At 38.0% G+C, this 14,735-nt stretch overlaps 1 protein-coding gene and 1 pseudogene across 1 annotated transcript; both read left to right on the forward strand.

Annotated features, from left to right (window-relative positions):
- Positions 1 to 461: 461 nt before the first annotated feature.
- On the forward strand, positions 462 to 2,721 carry LOC145468422 (uncharacterized; annotated as a pseudogene).
- A 570-nt stretch (positions 2,722 to 3,291) lies between these two features.
- On the forward strand, positions 3,292 to 14,704 carry LOC145478160 (D(1A) dopamine receptor-like). Its single transcript, XM_081456087.1, has 2 exons — positions 3,292 to 3,407; positions 13,636 to 14,704. The coding sequence occupies exon 2, from the start codon at positions 13,687 to 13,689 to the stop codon at positions 14,686 to 14,688; it is 1,002 nt and encodes a 333-aa protein (XP_081312213.1). The 5' UTR covers positions 3,292 to 3,407; positions 13,636 to 13,686; the 3' UTR covers positions 14,689 to 14,704.
- Positions 14,705 to 14,735: the final 31 nt, after the last annotated feature.

Genomic DNA, 14,735 nt, shown 5'->3' on the forward strand with positions numbered 1-14,735 from the left:
CTGTCTATCTTTTGTGCCAAAAGCCTTGCATTAAATTTAAGATGTTGTATTTAAGTGAAGAGTTAAATTTCCTACTTTACTTCAATTTGCATGTTCTGTCAATTATCCAGTGGGATAATCACATGAGAAGAGGCCATAAATTGTCATTAGCCACATTATATTTAAGAGCTATTTAACCACGAAAAGCAATGAAGACTTATTCCACAAATTTGAATAACTGCCTCGGGTCAAATTTCGTTAATGTTAAAATCCATATTAATTACAGGTATATTTTCTTTTGTTTTGCTCATTTTAAGGTGGCCCGATAGGGAAAAAAAGTAAAAAAATTCATATTTTTGGAAAAAGCAATTTTAACATGTTTAGTTAGTGTACTTTGAAGGAAAGTTAGTTTTTTGCTGTATACCCTTCGATGAAATCAAGAAATTTTAACATTTCCGAAGCGTTGCAAATGGTTGCTATGGAAACCAGCATTGTTTACGCGTCGTTTTTGGTCAAAAGAATCGGTATTTATTGTCAGATTTTCTCCCAAATCGAGAACGAGTGATCTGAAAGCCTGTAGGAGCCTGGTGACTAGTTTGAGCTCAAAGGGGTACAGTAGCTGATGGTTATATGACGTGTTTTCTGAGACGAAAGTGAAACGTGGTTGTGATCGGTTCGTAGAAGATTGTTTGGTCAGAAATTTCGAAGAATATGCCTCCCAAAAAAAAATTTCGAAGTATCCCAAGGAAGAAAAAGAAATTTAAGGGGAATCAGTACCAAAAGAAAGCAGAGAAGATAGAAACCGAACGCTCAAAAAAGGAGGCTTCACCCGAACTGAGCGAAGACTTGAGTAGTGACGAGGAGCACATGGAAACTGAGGAAGCAGCAAGTTTCAAGAGTTTACCAGCTTCTGTCCGTAAGATAAAGGCAGCATCAAGTGATTCTTCAAGAGAAGAGAGCAGTGAAGATGAACTGAAACACGTAAATGGATTTCGGTTCATCGATATCGCCATTCTTGCCGCTGTGTTCGAGTCGTTGTTGTGCCCTTTGTGTAAACAAGGACATATTGTTTTCGACGAGGACAAGGAATCAAAGATGGGCCTTGCCTCCCTTCTAATTTTGAAGTGTACAACTCGAAAGTGCTCGTTTCATAAGTCATTTTACACTTCTTCCAAGGCCAACAACAGCAAAGCGTTCGAAGTGAACAGGAGGGCTGTTTTAGCGACCAGAAACATTGGCGTCGGTCATCAAGGTCTCGTGAAATTTGCATGCGTGATGAACATGTTGCCGCCAATGAACGAAAATGCATATAGGGATCATGTCCAAGCCGTGCGTGATGCAGCTGAACGTACTGCTAAAGAAAGCATGTCACGAGCTGCAGATAAAGTAAAAGAATTTTACGAGCCTGACGAGGGAGGAACTTTCAATATTGCAGTATCAGGAGATGGAACCTGGAGAAAGAGAGGCTTTTCTTCATCTTTTGGAGTGGTTACTGTGCTCTCCACTATCACTGGAAAGGCGTTGGACTGTGAAATTATGTCGAAGGAATGTGGTGAGTGCAAATTGAAAAGGGGAAAAGAAGGAACTGAGGAGTTTGATGAGTGGTGGGAACAACACCAACACAAATGCCAAGCAAACTTTGCTGGTTCTTCTGGCTCTATGGATTCTGCAGGTATGCTGGCAATATTCCAAAGATCAGTTGCACAGCACAATACCAGGTATGTGGAATTTCTCGGTGATGGGGACAGTAAAGCCCATAACCTTCTTGTTCAGGAAAATGTCTATGGTGATGTAGACATTTCAAAACTTGAATGCGTTGGCCATGTGCAGAAACGCCTTGGCTCAAGGCTTCGGTCACTGAAAAAACGGCAAGGAACAACTCATTTAGCAGATGGAAAAGGGATTGGTGGAAAAGGGCGGCTAACGGATAAGAGAATTGATAAACTGCAAGTTTATTATGGCAAGGCTATAAGGCAAAATACCCATGACATTGATTGTATGCAAAATGCTGTCATGGCCATTTGGCATCATTCAAAATCAACGGATGAAGAACCCGATCATGATCTCTGTCCTCCTGGTGAGGAATCTTGGTGCGGCTTTCAACGAGACATTTCAAAGGGAACGGCAGATTATGTCCATGAATCACCCATTCCAGAAGCTGTTGCTGATGCAATTTATCCAACATTTGAAGCACTGTCTGACAAAAGTTTACTTTCAAGATGCCTTCATGGTGGCACCCAAAATCAAAACGAGGCCATCAATGCGTTCATTTGGCAAAGGGCAACCAAGGAAACACATGCCAGTACACCAACTGTAGAGCTGGCAACCTTCCTAGCAGTTGGCCACTTCAATGATGGCTCACAAACACTCCTGACCACTTTAGAAGCCCTCGGAATTGATCCAGGTTATCACTGTAGGAAAGCCTGTATGAAGCTTGACCATGACAGAATTCGCCATTCGCGTCGTAAAAGCGGAGAAACATCCAAGAAAAGGCGCAGACAACTCCGAAATTACAAGAAAGGCTTCACTGAGACATTAGAGGCAAGAGAAGGTCCTTCATATGGACCAGGAGCCTTCTGATGTGACTAGAAAATAACTGAACAAACGTTTGCACTTTTTACGCCCATTTTTCTCAATACCTGCATTTTGACTGTTTTTCATGCTTAGAAAAGTGATTTCTCCAAAACTATAGTAGATAACAACCTGAAATTTTCAGGGTATTTTGGACATTAACAGAGCTGTGCAACCTACCACTTTGGTGAGATTCCAGTCAATAAGTGGAGAGTTATAAGAACTTAATTGGAAGCCATTATGCATATTTTCGAGTAATTATTTTACAGCATGATAAAACTTGAAATATGTGCACTGATGAGCTTAGAGTGGTAGGTTGCACAGCTCTGAGTATTGTTGTTCTGCAAGCAAAATTTCAAGGGTGTAGCATTTTTCACTGTAGAGATATCTTCTTTGGCGTAAACCTAGTTTTGGACCAGCACGAAATAGGTGTGGTCAGTATATTGGGTGTGGTTCCTCAGGAATGTAAGGTATTCAATTGTGATTGTAAACATAAAAAGTTAAAAGGACGTTCAATATAAATTTTGTACAGCAAAGGATCTATTGAGTGTTTTATGGTCCAAATAATTGTAATAAATATGACCATTTTTTGCCTATCGAGCCACCAAGCCAAGTCTAAAGTTGCACCTGCATTTTAGCCGATGCCGTAATTGGTCATCAACCCTTCCAGATAAACATTTACCATTTTGATGAGGACAAAACACTTACCCGGTGAGATTGATTCAGCTGAGATCGGTTAAGTGAGCTCCGGAAGAAAAGCACATGAACCGACCAATTTGAGAGCATTTTCAGGATCTCCAGTTTTACACCACTGATCATCATCTCCAGTTTTACATCATCCAGTTTTTTCATTTGAGGTAAATATTTATTATTATAGACCTAGAGTGTTTTGCGACGACGCGAGAGAATATTTTTGTTATCACGAGTATAACAAATACGTAGGTACATATGTGAATTTCATTTCTAGACGCAGAATTATATTACTCTGTGACTCTACTTCAGCACCGTTTTTAAATTTAACACTAATAATATTTTTCCCTTCTACGTAGCGCAGATCTGTTTTTCCGCCAGCAACGTTAGGAAAATATTTTATTTTTGACATCTTAAACTGCACAAAGACATAATGGAAGGTGGGAGGAAATAAATTAGCCTATATTCAGAATTTTCTGCATACTAATCTAAGATAACGAGGTTTAGCTGTGACCGAGATTTTCGATCAAATTTTAGCCATATCCCACCTAAGTCAGTTGTTTTATTTACCCAAAAGGCATTATTCAGATTTATGTTTTCTGATCTACCGCCTTTGAGTTAATCAACTTAACAACGTCCAATGAGACGAAACTGAGTCCTCTGTCATATCTGAATATTATTGTTAAGTGTCGTCCTGATATCATGCATCTCTCTTTTTCATGTGAATTTCGAGTCTTGGGTTATTTTGCAGAATTTCATGAGAGGCAACGTATACTGCACGGCTGCTGTCAATGAACAAATTCTCTGCGAAGAGAATATTTTGCAGTGTTGTGATTATTTTTGTGTGTGCACCCTTATTTGCGGAAGCACTGAACGGGAAATTAGCTGTCTCAGTTAAAAACAAACCTGGGTCATTTATTGCTCTCAAATAAAGTTTTTGCCGTTTTGGCCGTCACCAATAAAACAACAGCCGAACACAGGGCATATAGTTTGCTCAGTAGCTAAATTTATGTCCGGTAAGTTGACAGAAAGGATATTGCATTGCTTCTCGGACGTTGAGCGGCCACTATTATTTCAGTAAAATGTCGGTCAATTTGAAATATCGATAATTTTAAGTTTGGATACATGGTGAATTGGATCATTGCACGGAAAACCAGACAAACTGTGTCACCACGTAGAGTAGAGGGTAAAAACTCACCCATAACGGATTTCAGGAGCCAAGTGAATGAGCATAGTTTAGAAAACAATGGATCCGATAAGAACAACCTTCATTTTTCAAGGTTAGGCAAAAGTGTTTTAGCTTGAAAAGGTAAGCGAAATATCAAAGTATCAGTAACACGAGAATACAATCACAAAGTGCAAGTCTTCTCTATAACTCTTTTTCTTCTTTATAGCGAAGGAGTGCAAAAACGCATTTTTAAGCCAAACACGTGCTCAAGTGACATGCTCATTCGATTCAGCAATCACGTTATTTAACCATCACTGATGGCTTATATAGAAACCAAGAACAAAGACAGCATGTTTCAATTTCTTTTTTCCTTTTCCGTCATTTTCCTCCTCACGAGGGTTTCAACCGCACACGTACAAGTATGGACGAGCATACTGAGTTTTACACACCTGCGGGAGTCATTTGAACTGTAAACAAGAAGCTTGAGAAAGCTTTAGACTGCGCAGCCTAGTTGCTGTTGCCCGCGCTGGGGCACGGGGTAAGTCATGAATGAAAAATGGAACATGACCATCGCTCGGCTGAGAGAGTTAGGGGTGAATTCACCTGCTGGTTTTTCATGTAAGATCGCCCCCAAAGCTATTCTTCTTGCCCGGAAATTGAGGAAAAAATCGAACCCTATTTTTCCAAATCTGTGGGAAACTTGGCGGGCATACAGTTCAAGCCCAAAACCATTGTAGGTTCTCTCTTGACTTATTGCACATAATAGTTTCCTCTCACTGTCCAAAAAAAAAGGAAGACGAGACAGAATGCTGGTAAACATAACATCTGCAAGATATAGCTTCGTATTTCATTCGGCCGGGGAAAGTAGAAATGTCCATAGCCGCTATATACCGCATAATCCAAAGTAAACCAGCTTGACGAAAAAAGAAATCTCGTGGTGGCCGCCTTCATAACGAAATGCCAATTTAAAAGAATGTAGACGGTCACTTAAATGTGGGTTTCTCTGTCTTCTGCCTGTACCACGTGACTTCTGAACTCTGAACTATTTTAAAGCTGATCGAAATTTGCCTACTCAAAATCATGTTTCTTTGATTGAAGGTAGACAAAACAAATTAAAAAAAAAAACATCAAAAGGAACACCAAGCTCTTGTATTTAAGGTTCAGAAATTAGGAAATTATATAGGTAGGGGATTCCAATTGGTGTACAATATTCCTTCAGAAAAGGACTAATGTTAGATTATTATTTAGCAATTACATACAGCTTAATTAAATTAGGATTACTCCATCAGTTGTGAAATAATTCATAGCGGCCTTTTTTGTTTTTTTGGAGTTTACTACTGCCATCGACGTTTTTTTTTTTTTTTTTTGATCGGCTTTAGTTTTAATTTCTTTTTAATTAAAACTCGCATTGCATGTTAGTTGAAAGGTAATTTGCAGTGCTTTACTATTTGACCGTACAGTTGTTTTAATTAAGATTCTCTCTTAGTCCAAGCTAGTACGTTGACAATCCTTATATTCATTAGTGTTAATACCATTGGAATCACCTTGGAACTTAGAAAATATAAAAAAGCATTTTTCAAAATAATTACCAATATTATTGCTATATACTTTTAGTCCAAAAATATTATTTAACTTTCTAGGTAAATGTGTTTGCTTTCCGGATATTTCATAACATCATATTTGATCAAGCGATTCACACTTAGGCACAAAGACAATGGCAGACCTTGGTAACCAATAATATGCAAGGGATTTTTTTTCATGTCACTTTTCCTGCCTTTTTTCTCAGGTTAAGCCTACCACAAAAAAAAAATCTCTCGAATTAACTCAACAATCCCGAGCAACGTGATCTCTTAATTACAGAAACTCAGAAAAACGAAACAACAATTGAATCAATTTTTAAACTAATCAAGTTTCGTTGATTTCAAGGAATAATTTTAAATGAAGGCTGGAACTGAAAACTTCAACAGCGGAAGATAAAAGAAAGACCTGAAATTCTAAATGAAGCCGGATTTATTAATATCAATAATATATAATGTTAATTTTGATAACAATACAACATTTGAATCGAATAATAAAGTGCACGCATGAATTAAAGTTTGCATCGTGAAACTTCTTACAGACACCGACAAAAACAATATCACAATTTTTGGTTTCACAATGGAGAGAGCCTCAATCGCCTCTGGAACCAGTGAGGCCTAAATAGTATACTGAATTTGAGGTGTTTGGTTCATGTTCACGGGCTAATTCAACGAGAGGGAAGCCGCTACGCAAATACGAAACAAAAAAACGTAAGTTATATACAATTTGTTTTCAGAATTTCACGACTGTGAGTGAGAGATTTGGCACTTTTTCCACGAATGTGCTATTTCCCAACTTTGTCTCTTCTTGCTCAAGTTTCAACATGAATGTGACGCATATTTCAGTAGAACCCGAGCATTAGGCACAACTTGATGCCGAAGCAAGTAATTTATAAACACAAGCAGTAAGAAATTGTTGTCTTTTTAAGTGTTCTGTTTCCGTTTGAATTTGCTATCACAACTTGATCATTACTATTTTACCTTTTTTAGCTAATATTGAAAGGGAATATTTGAGAACTAGGAGCAAAATGGTACGCTGTCATTATGATTGATAGCTGAAACTTTCCTTTAAACAAACCTTAACGGATAATTATTTTTCAAAAAACACAAAAAAGCTCTAAATTTCTTCTGGCCTTCCAGTAATTTCACTTGCCTTGTTTTAATAATCTGTCCCTTCCCATCCCTCTTCTTCGGCCTGCTTTTTTTTTTTTTTTCAATCTTTCTCTCCTTCAAGGATTCTCTGTGAGAACCTTAACAATTATGCATAGAAGTAGCGTTTGTATTTTGGGGTCAAAAACCCTCGCTAAAATTATTGTTGTTGGAATCACATCATAGCATCAATCTTTGTGGGTTATCTAATTTAATACCAAAGCGAGTTTCAGAAAGTTAAGGTGATTTGTGTCCGCTAAACAGATAGTTAACTGAACGAATCTGGCACCCTGGAAATTAAAGAGCACGTCCGTAGAACATGTATAAGGGCCATTTCTTTCAAATGGAAATTTAAAAAAAAAATTGAAGTGAGGTGTAAAAATGTTTATGACAGTTTTCCAATTGGAATGCCGCCTTAAAAGAACAGATTATTGCTCACAAAAGAATTCAAGAAAAGGCTTTTCATCATTAGGTGAGCAGTCGTGAATAGCATCAATATTAATAAGATGAAAGTACTTTTTTTTCAACGAAGTGATTGCCTGCGAAACCCTACGTCAATAAAAACTCCAGAAATACCACATTAACGTCACACTGAACCTTAATTCTCTCAATCGAGAAAAATTGTCTGATTGTACACCCACACATCTAGCGGGCCCTGGATTAAATTCCATGATTATCATAGTGGTAGCTAAACTTGAAGAAATTTATAATGAAAAGAGCACTTTTTCCTCTTTGCATGAAAGGCTAAGTATTGCCTAATCATGGTCAATAAGAAAAGAACGTTACTTTGTGGTCACTTATTGTTATGGTGATTGACAGCTTTGTCCAAGACCTAAATGGATTTGCTTCTCAGTTACCAAACACTTTACTTTCAGACAGAAAGAGGGGCTCACTAAGACCAATATACTTTTCAATAGCCACCCGAGGCGACAAAGCGAATACGTAATATCAAGTCGACAATCGTGGACACAACTAAACCATTGCGTTTTTATTCCCTTATTCGAGCCACGGAAGGATTGAAAAATATTTCTAGCTTCTTGCTGAATTAAGGGCAAGCTCCAATAAAAACCGTTTCTCACCACTAAATGACTAAAACGAACAAAGTAAACAACTTGGGGAAAAATAATTCTTGTTCCCGAATCTTGCATGCGCGGTTGTATAGTACAAGAAATGCCTTTAGCATATATGTATACATTGCATTATTAATGAAACAAGCAATTAAAGAAAACGTGCCTTCATAAACAGAGGAAGTGCTTGGATGAGCGCTAAGTGAGTAGATTTGTGGACGATTTTTGTTATGATAACATAGCCCCTATACAGAAATTACAATCACATGATCTGAGTGACATCACATGCGGCTGGTACGTTTTGAAAGAAACTGGTCCCATCGATCTCAGTATTACAATGTATCCGCTCTCCAAACCGTGCGCGTTTGGCTCGGAAAATTGCGCAGAACGTTGGCTGAAAATGGCATCTCAGGCAGGCTTACAGGTGATTTTAGTTAGTTGTATAACAGTTACATCTGTGATATGCGGGATTTGTGTTACTTTTCTGTCCCGTTTTTGTAATCCTGTGTTATGCTAAGCTGATTGAACGATTTCGATATCGATAAACGGCCGAATTCATAAAAGCCGATTTAGACTAATGTGAAAAGTCGGCAACCAGTTTGTCGACCTAAAACTGGAATATTGCTCCGACACAATTTTTGTTCCTTATTTTTTGGCTCGTGTGATGCAAAAAAGAGTCCTCACATCTCTCACAAAATGAGCCGCTAGTCATCAGATTAAGGTTTTGTTTCTAGCAACACAGCTATTTACTGAAGAATCAATTCACAAAATAAACACAATATATATTTCAGGAGTGCGGACATCAAATATTTTCAATGCGAATACTGCAATTACAGATTATTGTGGACAAAAATGACATCTGTCGAGCACTTTAATGAAACTACCTGAAAATTGAGCAAGCAAAATTAAATCACAAAAACTAGGAAAAACTGTATTGAGCAACATTATAAATTTTTAATTGTGATAAAAACTCATAACAATTTAACCGTTGAACTGAAGACGTGTTAGAAAACAGGAACAACGATAATGTTTTTGCCGTGGTACGCAAATCTTCGCCACAATCGTCATAACCTGGCGTACCGACAAGTTTTCAAGTGCTATTTGCCTTGATTACTTAACGGATAGCGGAAATCAATCAAAGACAAGCTCAATAAATATCAAATACCGTTATTATTCTGCTTCGGGTCCGAAATTTTCCAGTCCACTTTTAAAGCTAAATCAAAAATCATAACGCCAAGGTTTTTTGGCAGTGTTAATGGCACCAGTTTTAATGACACCTCTAAGGTCGTTAAATTGATAACGAAGAAAAGTCACTTCATTACATGTTGCCATAGCAGTAAACAAAATAGTCAAAACATAGGAAATTTGAAGAAACTTGGACAATAGCAAAAAGGTTTCGTTTAACCTGATCGGAAATAACTGGATTCGAGGCTGCAATATACTCTATTTTGATAGTAGAAAAGACATTTGTTGTTCCAAAAATACAAGCCTTACTGAATAAGACCTATTCACTACAGAAGATAATTGGTGCCAGTTCAATTTGAAACCGTATCGAGATTAAACCTCTAAATCCTTGTGATTTTACTTAAGCCTATTGCAGAGCTGCTTTTAAATGAAAAAATAGATTTTTTCATTATTTTAATGTTTTCCTTTTTCTGGTGAAAAGAGCTACGGTTGTTTTCTCCAGAAAACTTAACTGTAGTCTCTGTTTGAATAACAGTTTGGATATCAATTATTTAATTTTGTTCTTAGAGGTTTCAATCAGAATTTTTGCTCGATTTTTTTTTTCCTTTCATTCTGATGGGTGTTTTTGCAAATGTTCCATAAACGATCGCGAGTTTAAGCACGTGTAGGATAGTTTTCTGAAGCGGTGACAAAATTTGAAGTCAGTTTGAAATTAAACTCACCAGTTTACTGCCGTTATTCTGTGTTCTCGATTGCAAACTGAACGCTGGATGTTAATAAAGCCAATATAAATCCGAAATTCTGTATCAGTTCTCAAAATTTTTCCCTCAAAGTTCCCAGTGAAGTTTTCGTGCAAACTCAGGCAGAAAACTGGCGTCGGTTATAATTTATTTAAGCGAGGCGAAACGTAAGATCATTAAACAAATTAGCACTTAACGAAATACCTTTCCTTACCCAAAAATCTTATTGCTGTAACTGACTGATAGATCGTCACTTCATGCTTTACTCCTTTAATTACTCGCATTGATATAAACTATTTAAATGTTTCACAAAGGAGTGATAAATTTGATTTGACATTAACTCCAAGGAAAATTCACTGCACTGTCACGAGAAAAAAAGGCTCCCCCAACTGCAATTCAGCACATGGTAATACAAATCTATATTCGATAAATGAACTCGCAAAACTACTTTAGTATCGACAATATTATTGGCCTTAGAATTACTAATGCGATGATTTAGAGCTAAATGAAAACGATCTTTCTTTTCGAAACCTTGCCGGACCTTCCTTCCAAATATGGTTATCAATATATTTCAATCTAACGTTAATTCCTTGAAGTCAAAGTGAAGTACAAAATATCTTACACCTTCGTGGTCCCGTCATTTCCAAAGACAAAAACGTTTTCATAGTTAATGGCCATGATCGTGTTACTAATTTGAAATTTGCCGACCTGAGGAGCAAAAGAATTAAACAAAATACGCCCGACATACTTGTTCAAAAAAGTCCATTATTTCATTGTTATCTGGCCATACTAAGCATATGAACTTTGTGCCAACACCTGGGTCAGCTTATATTTTTCTCATACATTAAATCGGGTTCAAAATTAAAGTGCTTCACATCATTTCCTGTAGCCGAGTGTCTGAAAAAAAATAAACCAGAAACAACTTCCAGAGTTTGTAGCGCGTGAGCAAGTTCGGTTCCTTGCTTCAGTGTTATTTTATGATCGTCATCTTTCGATAAAACACTGAAACCTCCGAGGTAAGGATTTGTTTCCACCTTTTAAAAACATTTTGATGAATAGAGTTTATCAATCCTAGTTTTGCTGCGACAAGGTGAACTTTCCATATAAAGGGCTTTACATAAAGATCAGAGCTCTACATATTTTGTAACAGGCTAGATGTTTTAAGGACTTTAAGCGCCATCTTTTGTCCAAGAAAATGAAAGCGTTCTGCAATCGGTATATCAAGTTTTCAGTTAACCGTCGTTAGAAAAACACTGTTGCGTGTAAAAACTTCAATCTCAAAAAAATATCATGATTTAATAGAAAATTTAAACAACAATACGGTTTTACTTTTATTTTCCTGGGGATAGATGAAAACTGAAGTTTGGTACTCATGACTAAATGCCAAGTTTCGCTTGGGATACAAAAAATTGAAGAAAAAACAAGGGATGAGGAAATGGTCGAGAAATTTCAATGTAAATAGTGATAATACTGAGAAATAGATAATTTGAATAATTATAATATTCAGTGCAAATTGGATTTCCAAAAATAAGCTCAATGCAAGATGTTAATGAGATCACAGACCGTTGAAGACAAGAACAAGAACAGACAACAGATGCGTCAGACCAAGTGGAACACAATCAATTTAAAACAATATTCTTTCGAGATGGCTTATACACGTATTCTTACAGTCTTTGTCTGAAGACGAAGGGTTCTATTATGTGGCAGATAGTTTTCGCTACAGAAAATGGTGTTATTGACCCCCCGAAGGGCATTTAATAAAACTATGTCTTTGTGCAGTAAGCTGATATCAGCTTGAAGTGAATGCGCCAGCTGAAACGGAAAGCCCATACCCAGCGTGTTGCTCTTTCAAGCGAACAATTTTAAGGCATAAATTGACTCTTCGTTAAATACAAGTCATTTTGGTGAACGAAAGATAAGTCTTGGAAAACAAGGAGAAAATACTTTCTACTGTACCCCGTATGTTCCTTCCAGAAGGGTCTGCAGATGAGGTTTGTCAGAAAACTAATAACTGCCCGTGTTGACGTAAAAATATGCAATCGAAATTTCGTTTACGCTTTTGCCTTTCTCTGTGCATGATAATTATACAAAACAGTTCTACATTTTCCCAAAATACTGCATAATTTAGGGCATCAACTTCATATGCCGAGCCTAGAGTTGAAACTTTGAGGCTTTTCACAGTTCGGGAAGACGGTTTTGTTCTATACACATATTGAGCCAGGACCAGCTGTTTTTGTGCAACACTGCAAGCGGCGATTTCTTACTGCTCTGTGAAACTAAATTCAAGAGTTTTACATACTCAGTTGAACCCCTGGTGCATCTTCAACGACTAAATCATCCAGATTACGATTTTTCAAAAGTAACTTGATCATAATCCTAGCATTTCCCCCCATTTCAAAGTTTCTTGACGTGGGATTTTGGTGAACTTTAAAAATCGGTTTAGAACGAATCAAGACGTAAAGGAAATCAACTCGTGTGTAATTTTGGCTTTGCAAATGTACGAACCAGCTCGAACTAGGCCAGAAACGGTTATGTTGAGGCTATGATGTACTCATTAATCCCTGAATGACGTATCCAAGCAACATGACCATGTCTATTTCCAAAGCCCATGTGCCAATATTCACCAATATTTGAATTTAAAAAAGCGTATAAAAGGATCTATCTTCTGCGCAGCAGGACCTCTACTTTAAAGGATGACTACGTATGTGCAAAAGTCCTGTCTCTTCATAATATAATTTGTGATGATTACATAAGGCTCTTTTTCATGTTTGAGTTTCTTTGATGCTACTCGTTGTTTGTTTCAAATTTAATCTTTTTCACGTCTGCTGAATGCATTTATCTTTTTAGAACGATTATCGAGCAATTCCCCTGAGAGCTTAACAGACAAAGCTAGCCAAAGAGGAGCAATCATGGCAAAACCAACAGACGTCGACGTGAAATGAATTAATTACAGTAGCTGTAGCTATTCAGAGACCTATCAACCAGAGTCTCCCAGGACTTTCCCTGTCGGGAAGTCGCATTTGCTACTGCCCTTGACATAACTGACAATTACAAAAGACCAAAGCAATGCTATCGAACAATGAGTGGTGTAAATTAAGGTATCGCTGCAATGTTTTGCTTCAGATTTTTGAGCTGCAACTCAAGAGAAGACAGAGAATAGCTAATTACCTGAGGGCAGTTAGAAGCGATGAAAACAGGCGCGTTCCTCCTTTGGTTTCTTTCGTTACTCGAAGTATGCATAGCTGTAGAATCATGGGCTCCCTAGACAGAAAAGGAATGTGTAGGGGAGGGGTTGGGAAGGTGTCACATCGGCATCTTACCGCGGATACATTCTACGTATTAAGATAAAACCTGTGAGGATACGCATAGTTTTCTGCCTAAAATACGGCGAGAAATTTCCCAGTGGGGTGTTATTTAATTAGAGTGTAATAAGTTAAACCTTGTATTGGCCCAATAGGAAGGTTTTTCTGAACATTAAATTGAAAATCGTGTTCTCCATTTCCTCTTAGCGTGATTCCATTTCTTCACACGGTTTACAACATTGACATCAAGAAGAAGTCATGGCAGACTTCAACTCCACGTCATCAACTCCTGCCAAGTCTTCCACCTTGACAGTCAGCAATATCTTCCTCATCGCTTACCTCTCGTTGCTAGTTGTCACAGCTCTGGGCGGTAACGGTTTATTGGTGACTGTAATCATCAAAAGACAACTCCTGCAAAAAGTTCACTATTATTTCATATTGAGTCTTGCAACTTCGGATTTCTTAAACGCTCTGTTGAAGATACCCACTACCATCCTTGGACGTTTTGATCGCAATTGGTACCCGAGTTATACAATCTGTTATTTCACCACCCCTCTAGGGGTGCTTTTTGGCGCGGCGTCCGTGTTCAGCTTGTCAGCCGTTGCCATCAACAGATACCTCGTCATTTCGTCGCCACTGAACTATACGGACCGAATGCCGTCGTACCTGGCTAAAACCCTATTAGCTGTGATTTGGTTCGGCAGTCTTTGTTTGGCGATCCCGCCAGTGATGTGGAGAGAAAAGGAGGCCATTTGCCGCAGCGGAAAGATCTCCGAAGAACATTACACGTCCGAAGTGCTGTACTTCTTCCTAGCGTTATGGCTCTTCGTGATCGTGATACCTTGTATCGTAATGAGCGTGTCGTACGTGAAAATTTACCTGATCGCGCGATATCACGCCTTACAAATAGACTCCCAAAACCAAGCCAGTACACTGTACCAGCAGACCAGGAAGAGGAGAAAGGACTTAAAAGCCGCTGCGGTCCTGGCTGTGATTGGCGGAATTTTCATTCTATGCTGGCTTCCTTTCTTCATCGTGCAGACTGTTCACAAGTTCGGCAAAGGGCAAATAAGTCCGATCTATTTTAACATTTTTCTTTGCGTAATGTACACTAACTCAGCGTTGGACCCCACGCTTTTATTCCTGTTTAACGCCGAAATAAGAAAAGCTTTGGTAAGGATGCTCTGCCGAGTATTCTTCAAACCGAAACCGCAGATTCCACAATCAGAGCTGTCTTCATTTCTCAACCAGGGAGCGTAACGAAAAAAACACAAAGTAAACTTTGTACAATATATCAAAAAAAGTCG

Source organism: Orbicella franksi, chromosome 2, assembly GCF_964199315.1.
Source record: "Orbicella franksi chromosome 2, jaOrbFran1.1, whole genome shotgun sequence".
Lineage (NCBI taxonomy): Eukaryota > Metazoa > Cnidaria > Anthozoa > Scleractinia > Merulinidae > Orbicella > Orbicella franksi.